General features: G+C 37.0%; 1 protein-coding gene across 3 annotated transcripts in view; it reads left to right on the top strand.

Moving 5' to 3' along the window:
* Positions 1-785: 785 nt before the first annotated feature.
* epb41l5 (erythrocyte membrane protein band 4.1 like 5) overlaps positions 786-17,513 on the top strand; it is a 47,508-nt gene continuing 30,780 nt past the window's right edge. For all 3 annotated transcript variants that reach the window (XM_015398561.1, XM_015398560.1, XM_015398559.1), the window contains exons 1-5: positions 786-988; positions 2,697-2,908; positions 13,704-13,808; positions 16,289-16,331; positions 16,439-16,517. In XM_015398561.1, coding sequence (XP_015254047.1) covers positions 2,729-2,908; positions 13,704-13,808; positions 16,289-16,331; positions 16,439-16,517 — 407 coding nt within the window. In that variant the 5' untranslated portion in view covers positions 786-988; positions 2,697-2,728. The remainder of the gene's footprint in view (positions 989-2,696; positions 2,909-13,703; positions 13,809-16,288; positions 16,332-16,438; positions 16,518-17,513) is intronic.

The raw sequence follows: 17,513 nt of genomic DNA, 5'->3' as shown, positions 1-17,513 counted from the left end.
GGAAAGCTTAAAGTATTTATATAAATTCATGTTGCAGTTTCTTAGATTTTTTTATGTAAACCTGTTAAAAATTATATATTAGTTTTCTTCTCTTAATATTTGTATGGCCTGCTATTTTGTTCTCGTATGTGACATCAGAATCCCCCTAAAATACATTTAAGGACCAAAGCAACTGATCATTTACTTATACTAGAAAATCATTTATACCAAACTATTATCTGGGTACACATCCAAATAAAAACAGTTGCATTTGCACATGAGTTTCAAAATCTTTTGTTAGAAGCAATGCTTTGATTTAAATGTACATACTTTGGACCTGAACTTTTATGAGAAATGGTCCAGAGGGCATATGGCTGAAAGGTTTTTTCATCAGTTGACCAGTAGGGGGTGCTACAGCCACACGAACGCCAAGTAGATATTATCTGACTAAAATACTACACACAGTAGTAAAAAATTCTCAGACTGCCAATTTAAAGTGTAATAAACCATTACTTTATTATTTGGAAAGTATTCTAATGATAGTACTATGCTTAGTACTCTTGGCTCGGTTCAGTCATGTAGTGCTAAGGCATAACAATCGTCATTTCGTACTAAGGAAAGCCTAGTGATTCAGATATTTGTATTTATGTATATATTTTTATTACTTTATTTTTTTACTATTTGTAGTTTGGTAATACTGTAAAATGATAAAACTGCGTTTAAGGAAAAAAAAAATACTGTCCCTTTAAATATGTTAATTACTTTTTTCCTCGGGATTTGTCCTGACGTCACATCCGGAGGGGAGCTCTGCTCCTACTTTTTTGTTGGGACTGAGAGAAAAAACTGTCCTTTGGAAGGAGGATTGCGCAGAAGAAAAAAGAAAACATTTAAACTGAAGGGATTTAGAGAAATTACACATTATGGACCTTTATAAAGTTTCGCTTCACAGGAGCACAATGCGGGTGGGCGCGCTTTCCCCGTAAATTTCCTACCGGAGCCTGTTTGTTTTGTAAGTATCCAAGTGTGAGTCGGTGAGCCGTGGGAGCTAACGGTGGTGTTTGTTTTGTTGTAGCGGAGCACGTTCGGTGCGTTCTGTCTAATGAATTCTATCGAAAACTTCCTGCCCGTGCGACGAAACGGTTAAAACAAGTGCCCACCTGTTGCTTTTATTCAGGTAGTTCAGGGCCTGACCGTTACAGGTGTCGCTAGGATTAAACAGGTGTTCCTTTCAATATTCTCGTTTGAGATTAAAACTGAAGATATGGGCAAGAATATTCCAGATTGGTAAAAAGAGCTTTGTTGCGACGGGGGAAAAAGGTGATCTATGTCCTTTTGGGGAATGAAAACACGGACCATACGCTTTTAAATCTGCGCATATTTTAGAAAGGAATGTAAGCATTTGCTGGGTCTAATTTAAATAAATAATATTTAAATAAATAATATTTAAATTAGCCCAAATTCATATGTTCATCTATTTTCTTCTGCTGGGCTTAGTCCTTTTGACCCTGAAGTTAGCATCAGGCTTGTTTTTTCTTCATTGTGTTTAGGCTCTGGAATAAAGGGCTAGTCTGGCCTACATTTGACTGATTTTAAACATAAAATCATCTGACCTTTAAATCAGGACTCTGTAGTTTTAATTTGATTGTAGGTTTAGAGAGTGATATTTTTGGCTGATTGTCAACAACCAAAGGTATAAATCTTTTCAGCTGATTTGTTTTAAACTAACTGCATTCTAGTTCTGGTTGTGTGTTAAACCCAACCTCCAGTCTACTTTCTTCTGAAGGCTGAAAGTGTAACACAGGTTGCAAGGTGTGGACCTTTTAAGTAATAAAGCAATTTTTATCATAGTTTTTTCTTTAAATCAATGAAATATATTGGCTTTGTTAATTAAGAAAAAAGTATTTTTCATTTTCTTTGTTTTAATTTCAATAAAAGCTACACAGATTTGAACAGAAAAACTATTGAAATATATATGTATATGTATAAATGTGTATGTATATGTATGTACATATGTATATGTCTGAATACATGTATCTATGTATACACGTATGTATACATGTATATATCTATGTATACATGTATGTATACATGTATATATCTATGAATATATGTATACATACATACATACATACATACATACATGTATACATACCGGTATACATATGCATAAATGATTCTGATTCTGATGTATACATGTATGTATACTTGTATGCATGTATGTATACATGTATGTATACTTGTATGCATGTATGTATACATGTATTTATACTTGTATACATGTATACATACGTGACAGACAAAACATTGATAGTCCTGTTTTGTGTTAATCTTACAATAGAAAACTGAAGAATTGCAACATGTTTGTAAAGATGCAAAAAGCTGCTAAACCTTCTACAACATTGCAGAATCAAACCCGATCATTAGTGCACCGTTTTCTACTTGTAGAAAAAGCTGTTTATAAGGCCCAAACTTATTGAAACAATGAATTTCTTTACATTGAAATCTATATTTTAATAATTTCTTCAAATAAAACTGTTTTATTTTTTATTTTTTTATTCTGAACATACTGTTTAATTAATATGTTGTGTAACTCTACACCCATTGCTTTTATTGAGAAATTCTCCCTCTTGCAGGGCGTTACCATTTATACGATTCCAATAAAAATCATTGAAGTTGTGCAGAGACACTTTTTGACTAATATATTCCTCTATTTCCAGGTTTCGTGCTGGTACCCACCCTCACAACCATCATGCTGAGTTTTCTGCGCAGGACTTTGGGTCGTCGATCCATTCGCAAACACGCAGAAAAAACCCGTTTACGGGAAGCACAGCGGGCCACGACTCACATTCCTGCAGCTGGGGACGCAACGTCTATCATCACTTGCCGTGTTTCCCTACTGGACGGGACCGATGTCAGCGTCGACCTGCCGGTAAGCACGCTTGCTCCAAGTTGGGCTAAGACAATGAGGCGTGCATGTGTGCAAAGCAGATAAATACAATCATTTTTAAGAATAGTAGACTCACATATGACATGGTTTTGGGGGGGGGGGGGGGCCTTTTGGGAAGGGGCCCCGGTTCGGTTCGGAACCGGGTTGGCCGCTTCGAGGACTAAGGCCTCTATACATGGATCGTGTGCGCTAACCACTGTGCGAAATGTAACACAGCTTTTGAACTATTATTTTCCTCCCTTTTTTTTTTGGGTTTTTAAAACATCAGTGAATCATTAAAACTTTTTAAGTACTGGCTCTCAGGCTGGTATGAGACATAATCTTTCCTCTAAAACGAATAAAAAAAATAAATAACAGGAGTATAACTGGTGACCATTGTGTTCCCCTATCAGTAGAGCAGTCCAGCTAAGCCTCTCAAGTGTGTGTGTTGAAGCACAGTTGATCACCTGTAATTCCATGATCCTCTCCTGAGAACACATGACGGCATCACATGACATGTTGGACTCATCATCAGTGCAGCCACCACTCAATGCTCCCACCCCACAAACCCAGCTTTTATTCTTCATCCACATTTTATGCCATGACTCTTTTTCCACGAAGTAAGTCGCTGCTAATATTGGGAACTATCCAGATGCTTCAATTTTTTTCCCTGTTTTGCTTCAAAGGAGCCAATTTTATTATGGTCTTTACAAACTGATGTCTGTTTTTTTTCTTTAAGTTTTTAGCTGATTGGTTATCACAGTCCATATAAAGTAACAGCAAGTGCAAAAAAGAAGGTTCAAGAGCCTAAGTAGATAAAAAGACAAAAGAGGAACAAAAAAATCCAGCAAAGGATGGATTCATCCTCCTCAGCCGATTATCTTTAACCACAGTTTGAGCTCCTTTAAGAGAAATATTTTCTGTTTTTTCACTTTTGTTGGATTGCATAAGGAAATCTTTTGTTGGATCTGGTTTCTTAAGTCTAGATTAAAATAAAAAATAAATGTTAAAATAAAAAATAAATGTTAATGTAAAATGAAAAGTAGGAGCAGTTGTCCTGTTATCTGAACCATTTATGGTAAATCCACATAAAAAGGTAGAAAATGTTTGTCAATCACACTTTTTTAAAGGGGTTATTTGGCTTTTTGGCATCAAATACAAAAATATTGCACTCAAAATCGATGATAATAAGGACAAAAATGGAAAAAAAACATGCTTTGATAATTGTATTGAGGTATTGACGAAACCCATTTTGTGGCTAATGGATTTAATTGCCTTGTTGATGCAGAACTGCAGCTAATTCACGTTCGGTCGTCTTTTAGGACTTTGGTCTCACACATACCAAATGTTCCTGGAAAAATTTTTGGATTTGGTATAAAGGTCTTTGTGCTGCTAAATTCCTCAGCAGCATAAAACAGTTTTTTTATGTCTTGTGTGTCACAAGCGGTGTCAAGTTGAGACTGACTAAATTCAAATTTTCAGTTTGGACAGAGAAGGTGTATTGTTCTCCGTCTGAGGCTTTTTTGGCCCCATTAGAACGTTATCAGCTTGGACACTTTCTCTCTGTTGCTCTCCTCGTTCTCTGCTTTTGCTTTCCTTTTGGGCTTTAATTATTAATGGGGTTGTTGGAAGCCTTTTGGTTTATTTTATTTTTTGTTCATTTTTTATATTTGCAGCTGCTTAAATCAGAGAGGTCTTTAATATTTACAGTCATTTAATGCTGTTCCTTCGAGCTTCCCTGGCCGCCTTGGAATTCTGACCTTGATGTAGTTTTCCAGTCATTTCAAATTGGTTTCCAAATCCTTTCCGTCCTCTAATCATGAATTGTTTCCTGTTGAGGTTTTTATCATCTAGCAGCATCTGAATGTACGCTGTGTGAGTAAAACTAACAGTTCGTGTGAGTTTGGCTGTTATCAGTGCTGAATAAGGAGACTAGCTAAGGGGATAATGTTGTGTATCAGGAATAAAGATGGATTCTCTCAATTCCATTTTTTTTAATGTGCTGAGAATCCCTTAGATTTTAGTTCCCGGGTACTGATTCTCATATGTTTGTTTATTCTACACAAACTAGCTTCCCTTTAAAACTAATGATGGTGATAAGCACAATCCTGTTTGTTTCTGCTGTTTTTGTGCTTTCAGCTGAGAAACTGCACTCCTGACCTATTAGGTTTCAATATAATAATATTAAACGCCTTAAAAAGAAAGCAGATAATGTTTGAAATGCAGGATTTGTTGGCTGCTTTCCCGCTGCACAGATGGGAGTGCCAAAGACACAGAAGTTCACAGAGACACAGGAGTTAAGATTAAATAAAAAAAAAATGGAATCATCATAACTATCATTATATTTAACAATGATTTTATCATAGTAGAGCATCATGGACTGTCATTCAAGGAGTAGACCACGAGACTAAAACCAGACGTTCATTGTGTATAATAACGGAAACAATACCGGTAATAGTGCATTCAGACCGAAAGTGGGGAGTTCATCGTGCAGGTTACTCCCCGCACCGTGTCCGGTACCTCCTTGTACATCTACCTACGCAGAAAATGGCTGTTGCCCGATGCTGGGCAGCGACAGACCGGGGTCTGTGCTGGAGGAAGCTGTTCTTCTACAGCTAAATTAAGCTTGATAACTTTTTTTTTTAAAGCCACCTTTGAAACCTCTTGAGAGCATTTCTTATTTCTACCTCTAACCTTTAACTGAAAAAAGCTTTGCCTCCAAACTTCCTTGATTGGTTGCGGCGTTGCAATTTAATGGAAAAGTTCCGCTGTTTCAACTTCAGCGATCACTGCTTCGCTCTCTCCATGCTGCTGGCCACCTCCCCGCACAGTTTGCATGCTATCCACTGGACACCGCGCGCAGCCTGAATGCACCTTTAACAGTGCACAATGTAACTGAGCTTTCAACTGTATGGCAGCTAAAACATTATGTTCACGTGTAATATAAACATGTGGTTTTTACTAAAGCAGCTTGAGGCGGGTCATATGCTGAATATTTCCCTGTAAGGCCTGTCTGTTTATACTAATTTAATTGATAAAACAAAACCACACTTTGTTCTTCTTAAAGTGAGCCATCGCTCTGTCTTTGATTATATATCAGCGTTTATTTAGTAGATCATTTAGAGTAACTTATCTCTGAGCACTGCAGGCTAATGGGACTAAACAAGGTGCTATCAAAACAGAAACAAAAAGGCACAAAGCGTGTAGCTTAGTCATGCAGTTCGAAGCTGTATGACTTCATCATTGTTAGTAATCCTTCCTGATTAAAACGGTTCCCCCTTTTTTTTTTTTTTTTTTTAAATCACTTGTTCACTAGTTATTACTGTTTCCATCTTGCAAGCTTACAAATGCTTCTTAAATCCATATTATGGGACTTCATATGCTACTGTTTGCTGTAAACATCGCTAAACTCCTGTGTCCAAACTACATTGCTGTTTCTCTACAGCCAGCATTAGCTCTGTCTTGGAAAGAGACTTTCTGTAGGTTTTTACTGAATAGCTCTGGTGGATTTTCTCTGTACATTTTCTCACTTGAAAGGGATAGATTCTACATCCAACTGGATTTCACTCAATAAACAGCCTTTATATTGCCTGGTTTGCTTTTATTTAGGCGTCGTTAATGATGCTTTTACAGACAGTTGGTCAAATGGGTGAAAAACCTCAACAAAGGAAAAGAAGTTTAATGCAACTATTTAATTGACTATTAAACTGACAAAATGTAAAAATTAGGAAATCATTATTGCTGTCAAGAAAACGTATTGCTTAACCTTTAGATAAAAAAAATTAATCCCAAACTTCCTTTCAATTAAATAATATCAAATATTTTTATAATAAATTCAGCCAAAAATGAACTCCAACACAGGGTTTCCGCGGGTCATTAAAAATCATTAAAAGTCATTAAATAATTACTTTTTAAATTAAGGCCTTATTTGGCATTAAAAATCATTAAATGTGTTTATTGTGGCATTTAAAATGCTTTATTAAAAATAATGTTTATAAAAACAATTTTGTCAGACATATTATATCACGATTTATTTGCGTGGAACTGCTTCCGGGTGATCGCAAAGCTGTATGTTCAGAAAAGAAGCTTGAGTCTGAGAAAAAGCTAGAGAATAGGGGAAAAAAAGCAAATTTCAACAAAAGTGGCTGAAAAATGAGGAATTCGGGACATGGCTGCAGCCTGTCGATGGGTACCTGTTGGTGGCATTAAAATGATTTCTAAGAGCATTAAAAAGCATTAAGTTAGAGTTATTCATTTGTGTATAAACCCTGAAACAAATCTAAATAAAACTTTTACAGCCAAAGCATGTTAAGTCAAAATGTAGGAAATTTAAGTTTAACACTACACTTTTTTGTTAAAATAAATTTTAGTTCAAATGTAAACCCTTATGTGCATTCACATCAATTCATTCTTTACTTTAACATACTCATTTTAAGTTGCCTTGTCACAGTTTATTTCCCATTTACCTGATAAAACAATTCCAGGGAAAAGCAAAATGTTTAATATTTCAACGTTAATCTTAAGTAGACTTATATAGTGATGTTGCCTCCAACACCGAGACTTTGATGCAGGGTTCAAACCTCACAGGGTCGTTATGGTGAAGCAGTGGGTCAGAGCTTGCTTCGTGCGATGTTCCTGATTTTGTTTGTTACCTTTACTGCCACATTCATGACCAACTCCCCTAACTGCTTCGAGTTTAGAGCCGGAGCTTTGAACATTTGCTGTGACTTGGTGCATTTATGGCTCAAGCGCTGGTTCATGTCCCCATGCTACACATATTATACATCAAAAACAGCTCTCATTTATGGATATTAAGAGTATTTTGATTCTCCTTTCATATAGAAACATCAAGGGAGCCTTCCTAAGTGTAGAAATATTTTGATTTTTAAGCCACCTAATAAGGTAGTGTACATTCAATGTGTTTATTAGAAAGCCTAAAACCTATCCAGTAGTATAATATTTATAGTAATAATAATTGAACATCATTGACAGCGGAGAAATGGAGAAATTCACATTTGCATCTTAACTCATCCCCTTGGGGAGCAGTGGGATGCCATGGCAGGCTGTTATGCAAGTGATGCAGTTCTTACTAATGCTAAATGCATAACGGGTAAGACGAACAACCTAACAGGTTGTCATTTTGGTTTTACGGGTCTTACAGGTGCTATAGCGGAGGTGCAGCATTACTTCTCTGTTCCTCCTCTGGATCTGCTGAAATATTGGGCAGAAGACACAAGGTTACCCAAATCTATACCACACAGCTAAACAGTAGCTCATCACAGCAGCCTCCTCTGTTGGAAATTGTCTCAAAAAATAGAAGAAAATTTTTTAGCCCTGCTACTCTGTAAGAAACACTTTTATTAAATAAGTCATTGATTGCAGAGATGAATTTAACTGAGTCAGAAATTAAGGCATTTCACCTGTAAAAGGTGCTCCTTGATTGCCTTTGGTCTTTGCCACTGATTGGCAGGGAGGAGAAACAATTCAGCATGTGTGAGATGTGATTGACACTCTATCAGACGCTCCTCTGGCTGTGATTGGTTGTTTTGACTCGTCCCGAATTATTCTTTCCAGATTGAAATACAGGCAGTAGGCGGTACCAATTGAAGCAGTTTTTTTCACAGGTTACATATCACATGTACTGCTGTCTGGGAATAGGGACAGTTTTAGCGAATATGACAAAAAAGTGATTTTTAAAAACTTACAGACTTCAGCTTTAAGTACGAGTGTGAGGTACGAGAACAAGCAGAAGAGTCCTGCAGTTCTGTGTTTTGGCCAGAGATGGCCAAAACACTAAGAAGAAAACTAAAAAATGGAGGTTGGTATTCACCAAATAAAACAAACACTGGTAAACATAAGCTGTTGACTACTATTATTCACACTTCTGCAGTATATTTCCTAACCAGTAAAATTTTGATTAAAAGGAAACTTTTCAATTTAGCTAATTTATTATAAACATAATTTTGCTATTCAAGTAGATGGAGTTTTTTATAAACCGTAATACTGCTTAGTTTGCCATTATTAAATGTCACTGTAAGGCTTTTTGTAGTTGTCCTCTGAGTTTTTTCTTTAGCAGGTCCTGTTTGTGAAGGACTTCTTTCAAAGTCTTTTTACAGTTGCAACTGCTTTGGAGACTTAGGTTAGGTTTATTGAAAAAAAAAAAAAGAAAATTTAAAAATGTAAAACAATGCACTGGACTTAGTTTCCAAGTTTGAAGACATCTAAGAAGCTTATTATAAGTACTATTTATTTATTTATTTTTTACATTATGTGAACTATTTAGATGCAGTTGACTAGCCGCAATTATGACTACTCATAAATAGCTCTACGGTCAGATTAACATAAATAAACAGATATAGTACCCACTCTGTATGGAAATAAATAAAACCTAATGTCACACAGTCGAGTGTCAAGCGTACTCAGCAGGTCTGGTGAAGGTTTTGTAACACAAATACTTCATTGCACGATGTACTGTAATTATGTGGTTGTACTTAAGATTTACCTGGGATTTTCATCTACAGGGATTTTAGGCAGCTGGTTTTTAGATGATGGAATAGAAGCAAAACAGTGGGAATAAAACAAAGTTTAGTGTCAATGCAAAGAAACAGAATATTTTAACCCCTTAAACCTCAGTGCTGTTTAAACTGCTCGCTTCTTCTACACTTATGTTTAGTTTCTCTGAAAACTAAGTTGTAATTCAAAGGAAGGTTGTAGGACCGTGAGTTGGTAGAGCTGGCACTAAAATGGACTCCAAGGAGTTTTTGTCTAAGTCCTTTTTTAATATATATTTAATGATGGCACATTGCACAGTATAAATTGGTCAATATTGCTGTAATAATATTTATTTTCTTTGTTCGTTAGGGTCTTATAGTCGAGTTGCATCATTTCAGGGTGTGGTTTCTTATCAAGTTTCAGGTTGGATAGCAGTCAGACTGATAAACGTATGCCTGTTATTTTCCAGGGTGGGATTAAATTACACAGGAAAAGCATTTATCAACAGTCGTAAAAAAGTAGAGCCCGATTTAGATTTCTATTTATTGTAAATGTAGTGGTACAGTGTACAGAAAATTAGATTTGATGTTCTACTTCTGGGTCCTAATTGTTGTTTTCTGCTTTGCGTTGATGACCTCTTTTTGAAACTTTTGGTCTTTTCTGTGCAGTTCTATTGCATTCAGCGATACAGAAGCCTGCTTCTGATTTCCAATAGAGTCTTTAAGATCTATTGGTCTGCACCCCACTCCAACACATTAAAATCTAGTGGCTGGAAACTAGGCACTGGTGCAGTGGAACCAGGGATGCATTGAAATGTTGCAGGCAGTGGTTTTTGACAACTGCAGCTGGAAACCTTTGCCATAGATTTTAAAGAGCTGTACTTATTTTTTACCATTTGTGGACTGCAGTTTTGCAGCCTTGCACTTGTTACATATGGATGTTGAAAATGCAGAAACTCAAATTGATAAATATACCAGAAAATGGATAAATTGGCATATTGGATTAAATAAATGTCCTAGTGATTAACCAATATGTATTACTTTTAAATAAACAGTTGAATAGATGAATGAATATCTCATTTAATAATTAAGTCTTTTTTTTTTTAATGGATTTATTTCAAATGAATATAGATTTTTTTTTACAGTTTGTTTGTCATATTTATATTTTATTGGTTTCAGGGCTCCCATTCAGCAGTGCCTTGAAGTAGTTCAATCTGTTAGCTTTACCCATCAAATTCAAGAGGGGGGAATCGGGCGGCTCCCCTGATATTTGATTGGCTGCTTCACACAGCATGTCAAGACAACTTCTTCCATGTTTTCTATCACTAAGTTTAATCTCTTGGCTGGAAAATTAAGAATTATTGCCAATAACTTTGGGAAATTATTTAGATTTATTAACCATAAACTCTAGCCTCTATACCACCATCTTGCTGCAATGTAATGCCTTTTATTGTCCCATAGCAGGGATTGTTACTTCATATCTGAAAAATCATTAAATGTTATTTATATTTCATTATTTAATGGAAATGTTGAAATGTTTAATGTTATATCTACTAAACAAATGGTACATTTAACAATTTAATGTTAAATTTTCATCTTTTTCATCATGACTTAATTATCTATTTCATTTTGTCCCTTGTAGCCTCCTCCCTGTTTGTTAGCATATGTCCGATAATTCATCTGTAAACTTTAACAGCATTTTTTTTCTTAAAAAAAACCCCAAAACCTTTCAGTACCCATTATAAAGTTTTTTTAAAAAGACTCAAAAAGTTTTGCTTGCATTACTCTACAGTATGTGTCTGTTATCTCATGCATAGTTTACTGCCCCTCTTACCCTTTCACCCCTGCTTTATTTCTTTTACTCTCTTGATTTGTGGAGCAAAAGTTGATCTTCAACGCTTTAACTGTCTCCCAATAAATAATTCAAGGGTGGAGTTGTATGATTCTACCCAGAGAAGTACATTCTTCTGTCTCCCAGTGTGCCATTGCTTCTTGTTCTGCTGTTTGTGCTCTTTGCAGATGAATGCATGGCTGCACCAAAAGGATTCTTGGACCAGTGATTTACAGTTGCTTTGTTCATGAGTGGAATACTTGACATGGTGTCTAAGAGAGAAAGTTGTCTCCTCAGAGACAGGAAGAAAGCGTACCATAAAGTAAACAGCAGTGCAAGCTCTTTAACAGAACCTTGGGTGCAACACAAACACACAATAAGTCCTTTGTACTGTTCCTCCATGGGTGCTGCAGGGGTGCGCTATGCCTTGGTAACTATGCCAGCTAGCATGGGGCCAGCCCCCCTGAGCTGGCTGAAAAGTCTTTGGGGGAGAGTTCTGCTCAAATCTTTTTCACCTACTTCATTAAGTTTGTCTTGCTTTGCTTCTTTTCTTTTTAGTTTGGGCTCAGTCTTTTTTTCCTCTTTGTAAAATAGCTAAAATTTAGTTAGACCAAATAGATAACGTCTGTAAACATGAATAATCTTAGGTTCTCAGTTGGGTTTAAGTTTTGTATCACTTTAAGTCGCACAGGTGATTTCAATCTCAACCAATTATGCTCCCTATTTCCTGATAAGGAATCCCTGCACACAGAATGATGCTGTCACCACCATGCTTTAAAGTCAGTTTGATTTTGATCTCATCTAGTTGGGGGCGATAATGATCCATATGTATTAGGGGTGGAACGGTACACAAAATCTACGGTTCGGTTCGGTTCACGGTTTCGTGGTCACGGTTTTCGGTTCGGTTCGGGATATGTTGATTGTTACACCGAAAGCCCATAAAAATTAATGAAAAAATCCCAAAAAATTAATGAATTGTAATTGTATTGTATTGTAATTGTATTTTTTATGATCTGCGGAAACCCTGGATCATTTCCGCGTGTTTTGCTGCTTTGAATTTAATCATCTCGCGCATGCCCTCTACAATCTCCAAGGAACTCAGAGTGGAGCGGACGGGAGCCACAGCGGAGGCTCTATGCTTTGCTTTGTGCAGTCGGTCTGGAGCACAGCGCTGACAGAGTATGCGGGATTTCGGGGTTAGCCTGACATGTTGGTCATGTTGCTGTTAGCTTAAACAAAACGTGTTGCACAATGCTTGCACACTGTTGCACTTTTATCCACAACTTTCTTTCCGCCGTCATCGTAGGTCACTCTAAATGCAAAGCGGTCCCATACAGCAGACCTATAAAGTGCTGCTTGCGCGTCTTCCAACTCCTGTTCTTTCCCGCTCGCCATACCCACACAATTCTCCACAACAACTGATTTTTTCTTCTACACCCGGCTACGCTGCTTCGCTTCTTCTTCTTCTTGCCTATGAGAAAAAGGAGCAGCGCATGAACTGAACGAAACACACGCGAATGGAACCGAGACAGTCGAACCGAACGGTTCGGACGGTTTTCATAAATCGTTCCATCCCTAATATGTATGGTGTGTCCCTTACTTGGCTTGTGCCAGACAGATCATTTTACTGATTATCATTTATTATTTTAAATTATTTCTTGCCATTCATTTTTTGCTATTGTAAGTTCACCAATGTGCTCTTCTGCATCTTCTAGGGCTCTCACATAACAGCTAGATTTATACTAAGATTAAGTAACACAGGTGAATCTAATCTGTAATGTCAGAAGAGTGTAAATCACACACATATTTTATCTTACATGCTTGTTATTCTGTATTTCCCTGCGAAGAATGAGTAATACAAGGTGATTTATAACCAAACCATTCATTTTGGTATTTTAGAACGGTTTTATTGGCTGTAATAAAGGCTGCAATAATTTTGTTTTTCATGCTGTTCTCTTGTGATATTTAAGTTAGAAATCTGCTAAAAGTAATAAATATTGGAATTAAAGCTTATAAATACAAAAACATGCCAATGTAAAGGGGAAATGTGCATTCTCAGTAAAGTATTCAGATGCGTTTTAAGTCGGTGCATGTGACTGAGAGCGTTTGAGAAGAGATTTCCCAGTTCCAAGCTGAAGACAGGCTGTAACTGGTACGAGCCGATCAGACAGGCCAACACCTGATTCTGAGAGGTTTTCTCGTCTTTTAAAGAAATTTACAGTCCCTCAAGAAAAGGTCTCCTGAGACAAAAAAACCCTGAAAATAACTATTTAAATTTATTTGCAACTATTTCTACCAAAACAATCTAATTTGAAAGAGTTCTTTAACAAGGTTTTTATCTTTTCGGGCTTCCTGGTGCATTTTGGTACATTTGATATATGTTTTACATTAGAATATCAATCTATAGTTTATCTTTACATGACTGAGCATTGGGGTGCTGAAATGTTTTTTTTTTGTGTGTGTTTTTTCCCATCAGAAAAAAGCCAAAGGTGAAGAACTATTCGAACAGATCATGTACCATTTGGACATAGTAGAGAAAGACTATTTTGGGCTACGCTTCATGGACTCGGCACAGGTTCCGGTAAGAACTGTCATTCATCAGCTATATTTTATATAACTTGATTTGTGAAGCAACGAAGGCATGTGTATATTATTTTGGTTAGAGGGGTGGGAAATATCCAATACATGTTAACAATTAATGTCACCTTTGCCAGTTACTGCAGCGTTTCTTAGTCAGACATTTGATTTCTTTCCAAATCATTTGCTCATCTGTACAACAGTTTAATCCTCTTCCCTCTCAGTGAATGGTTTAAGGGGATTGGTTAAGAGAGATTTGTCATGGCTGGCCGTTACGCTGCCCGTTACACAAACTGTTTTATGTCTGTGACCCTGTTCCTTCCACAGAAACTCTAGAAAGCCCAGTGAGGTGGTGGAAGGAGAGATGAATGCAGGATAAGGGTGGAGAGAGGATGTTTAAGTTGAGGGAGTGTGGGAGAGGGAGGGATGTAATGAGGAATGTGGGGGAGAGGAAACTAGAAAGCTCTGCAAGTTCCTCCGTTATCAGTCTTAGCCTGCGTCTTTCATGCTGTTTTCACTTAACTTGGTTACACAAAACCATGACTCCATCTCCTTCTGCGTCTGTCCCTCTAAAAGCCCCAGAGCAACCAAAATATCAGCTCACTTTCCATTTAGTTGTTGAGCCGTATTTTCCCAGCCATGAACTGGCTTGAAAAATAAGTGAATTTTTATTTCTTTTTTTATTCTAGGGTTAAGGCTTATTTGTTGTTAAACGAGTTTAAAGAAAATGAATGTGTTCCTCTTATTTTATTCAAAGTTATAAACAAAAACACTTGGCCAATACTTCCTGACCCCTTCCATAGAAGCAGCTTTGCATTTAGTTTTTTCATTCACAGGTATCTTGCTAAAAGCGTTTTATGTATTTGTGCAAGCATCTTTTTGGAATCCTTTTTTGAAAATATTTTTTTGTGCCATCAAAATGTTTATTTTTCCTACAAAGCTTAGTAGTTCTCCAGCTATTGACCACATTTCATTAACAGTCTACAAATACAGTTTTACCTAAACCAAATTTAGAAAAAAAGTTGGAATATTAAAAATGTAATCTGCTACAATACCATTCATTCCTATGGTTTTAATTATTTCTTTAAACATTTTACAGAAATTGCCCTTTTCAACCCATTTGATAGATGATTGAGAAAAGCAGCAATAGTCATTGGGTAGCTACTAGGGAATCAATTCTATCATGAGAAGCTATGATCAGCAAGTTTAATAGCAATCTGGCCATAATTCAATTCAGTTTATTTCTATAGCGCCAATTCACAACACATGTCATCTCAAGGCACTTTACAGTTCACCAGATCATCCAGGCTAATTGATTTAAAGTTTTCTATCTAAGGAAAACCTATTGATTGCATCGACTCATTGACTCGAATGCAATCCCTCACACTAAGCATGCTTGCAGCGACAGTGGAGAGGAAAAACTCCCTTTTAACTGGAAGAAACCTCCAGCAGAGCCAGGCTCACTGTGAGTGGCCATCTGCCGAGGCCGACTGGAGTTCAAGGAGACAATCAACTAGCTCAGCAAGTTGTCATGGAAATTTGCCCCACTAGGGGTCAAATTCAGGTAGATTCCAACAGCAAATAAACACAGTTCAATGTGTACACCTTACCCTTAGGGACAGCAATGCACCCGAGTTCCTACTAGTCATCACCCATTATCAGTAATAGAAGGACAGCTAAACAGTAAGTTTAATAAAAATGTGATGTTAAAGGCTCTGACATACACATTTTCGGTACTGATCTTGACCCAATAAGATATGACCATGAATCAAACATATTTTCATTACTTATTTTAGAGTGTGGAATGATAGAAAATGCTTGATCAAGTCCTTAAGTTTTTTTTAAGGCTAAAGTTTGATGCCAGGAGATTTCCATAAGCATAGTTTGAATCTTTTTTATCCATTCTAGAACTGATCAGATGGCTCTGGTTTATTTTTTTCCTGTTGAAACTGCAAAGTAGGAATCACCAAAACTCAATACTGTCATAAACTGGACTGGCAGTGGTAGTAAGGAAAACAGCATCTGGTCTAAAATGGAGAACTACTTACTCAGTTGTGATTTCCAGCTGTTTATATAGACGAGCCAAATGTCTTTACAATCCAAGTTTTATGGTCCACTGAGATAAAGATTGAGTAGTTTGACCACAGGGGAGGAGTCAAAGTCGGGGCTTCAATCCTGAGACCATTTGCGAAATGTGGCCTAATCTTAATGCTGAGGGTCTGTTTCACCATTTCTACCAGTACATTGTGAATAACCAGGGAGCGATGGCTGCATTCCCAGTTGTGTCCAAGTTTCACGGATTCCAAATCCAGATCAAAATGGTTTTCAAAATGCTCCTTTTGTGAAAGCCTTTCCAGTGCCTAGAACTTATCTTTACTGAAAATATGTGGACTATACTTAGAAGCTCCTCTTTTTTCAGCTAAACATTGTTTACTCTATTATTTGTTATGGTTCCTATAATCTGTTTCCTGTTTGTTGTTGCAGCATTGGCTCGATGTCACAAAAAGTATCAAAAAGCAAGTAAAAAGTAAGTTTTACTGAAGCATTCAGTTTGCTTTGATTCTAGAAAGATATTTGTCTTGTTACTTCTCTCTGACTTCAACTAAGCGTATTCTTTGCTCTGTTTTAATAAAGTTGGTCCACCATACTGCCTTCACATGAGAGTCAAATTCTACTCTTCAGAACCAAACAACCTCCATGAAGAACTCACCAGGTAAGTTGAGCTGGCAGCTCAAAGGAACCCTTCATACATGGAGGTTAAAGAGTGGGACTTAAAAAGAAAAGGCCTTCTTGTCTTTGTTAGATATGGAAGGAAGCAGGTATTAGATCAAAGTTGAAATGAGCTTCATCTGCAGATTGGTTAAACTCCAACTTGGAGATTAATTAAAGACAGCTTGGGTGTAAACTCATCAGATAACTACCAGCCTTCCTCAGCTCCTCCCTGTGTAGACTTCAACTATACATCCCACTGGGAGGAGACCCAGGAGGGACTCAGAACGGCAGAAGGAGCTAACCTGCTACTGAATGAACTCCCCCCTGAATAAACCGGGCAGTATTACTCTAGGATTCCCTCAATAATATGTTATTGTTGCAACTTTAACTGTGATGAGGCAGGATGGATGGATGCACCAATAGGCCAAAGAACACACTCCTTTAGTGATTTACACATCTAAGGTGGTTTGAAATTATTGCCTTTGGGAACGGTTATGGAGTAAGCACGATAAGTTGGCTGAAGATGCGTATTCTGCTGCTAACTCCATGTTAAACCGATTTGTATTCCTGACCAATTCACACTTAGTTCCACTAAGAAATACAGATTATAATGACAGATGCTAAGATTTTCTATATGTTCCCTTGTTTCTCTTGTATACATTTTACCCCAGTCACTCCCCACCTGTCACCATTTTGACAACCTGTCTATCAAAGTGTGAATAATTTGTAAGAAGAACATGAATCAAATGGTTCCCACAGAGTTCTTTAAATTCTTGATTTTATGAAATTCTGCCACCTTATTTGAGTCCGTCTTTCTTTCAGTTTTTCTTACTTTCTTTCTTGTATCATTCCCTCTTGCATTCATATTTTGTCTCCTGTACTTTCCTGTACCCTTTTTTAATACTTTGGTTCATTTTTTGTAGGGATGCACGATATAATCGGCCCCCTATCGGTATCGGCCTGTATCGGCCTTAAAACTGAATATCGGACATCGGCC

This window comes from Cyprinodon variegatus, unplaced genomic scaffold, assembly GCF_000732505.1.
Source record: "Cyprinodon variegatus isolate N-32 unplaced genomic scaffold, C_variegatus-1.0 Scaffold941, whole genome shotgun sequence".
NCBI lineage: Eukaryota > Metazoa > Chordata > Actinopteri > Cyprinodontiformes > Cyprinodontidae > Cyprinodon > Cyprinodon variegatus.
Note: the sequence above shows the minus strand (reverse complement) of the source record. Positions and strands in the feature narration are given on the sequence as shown.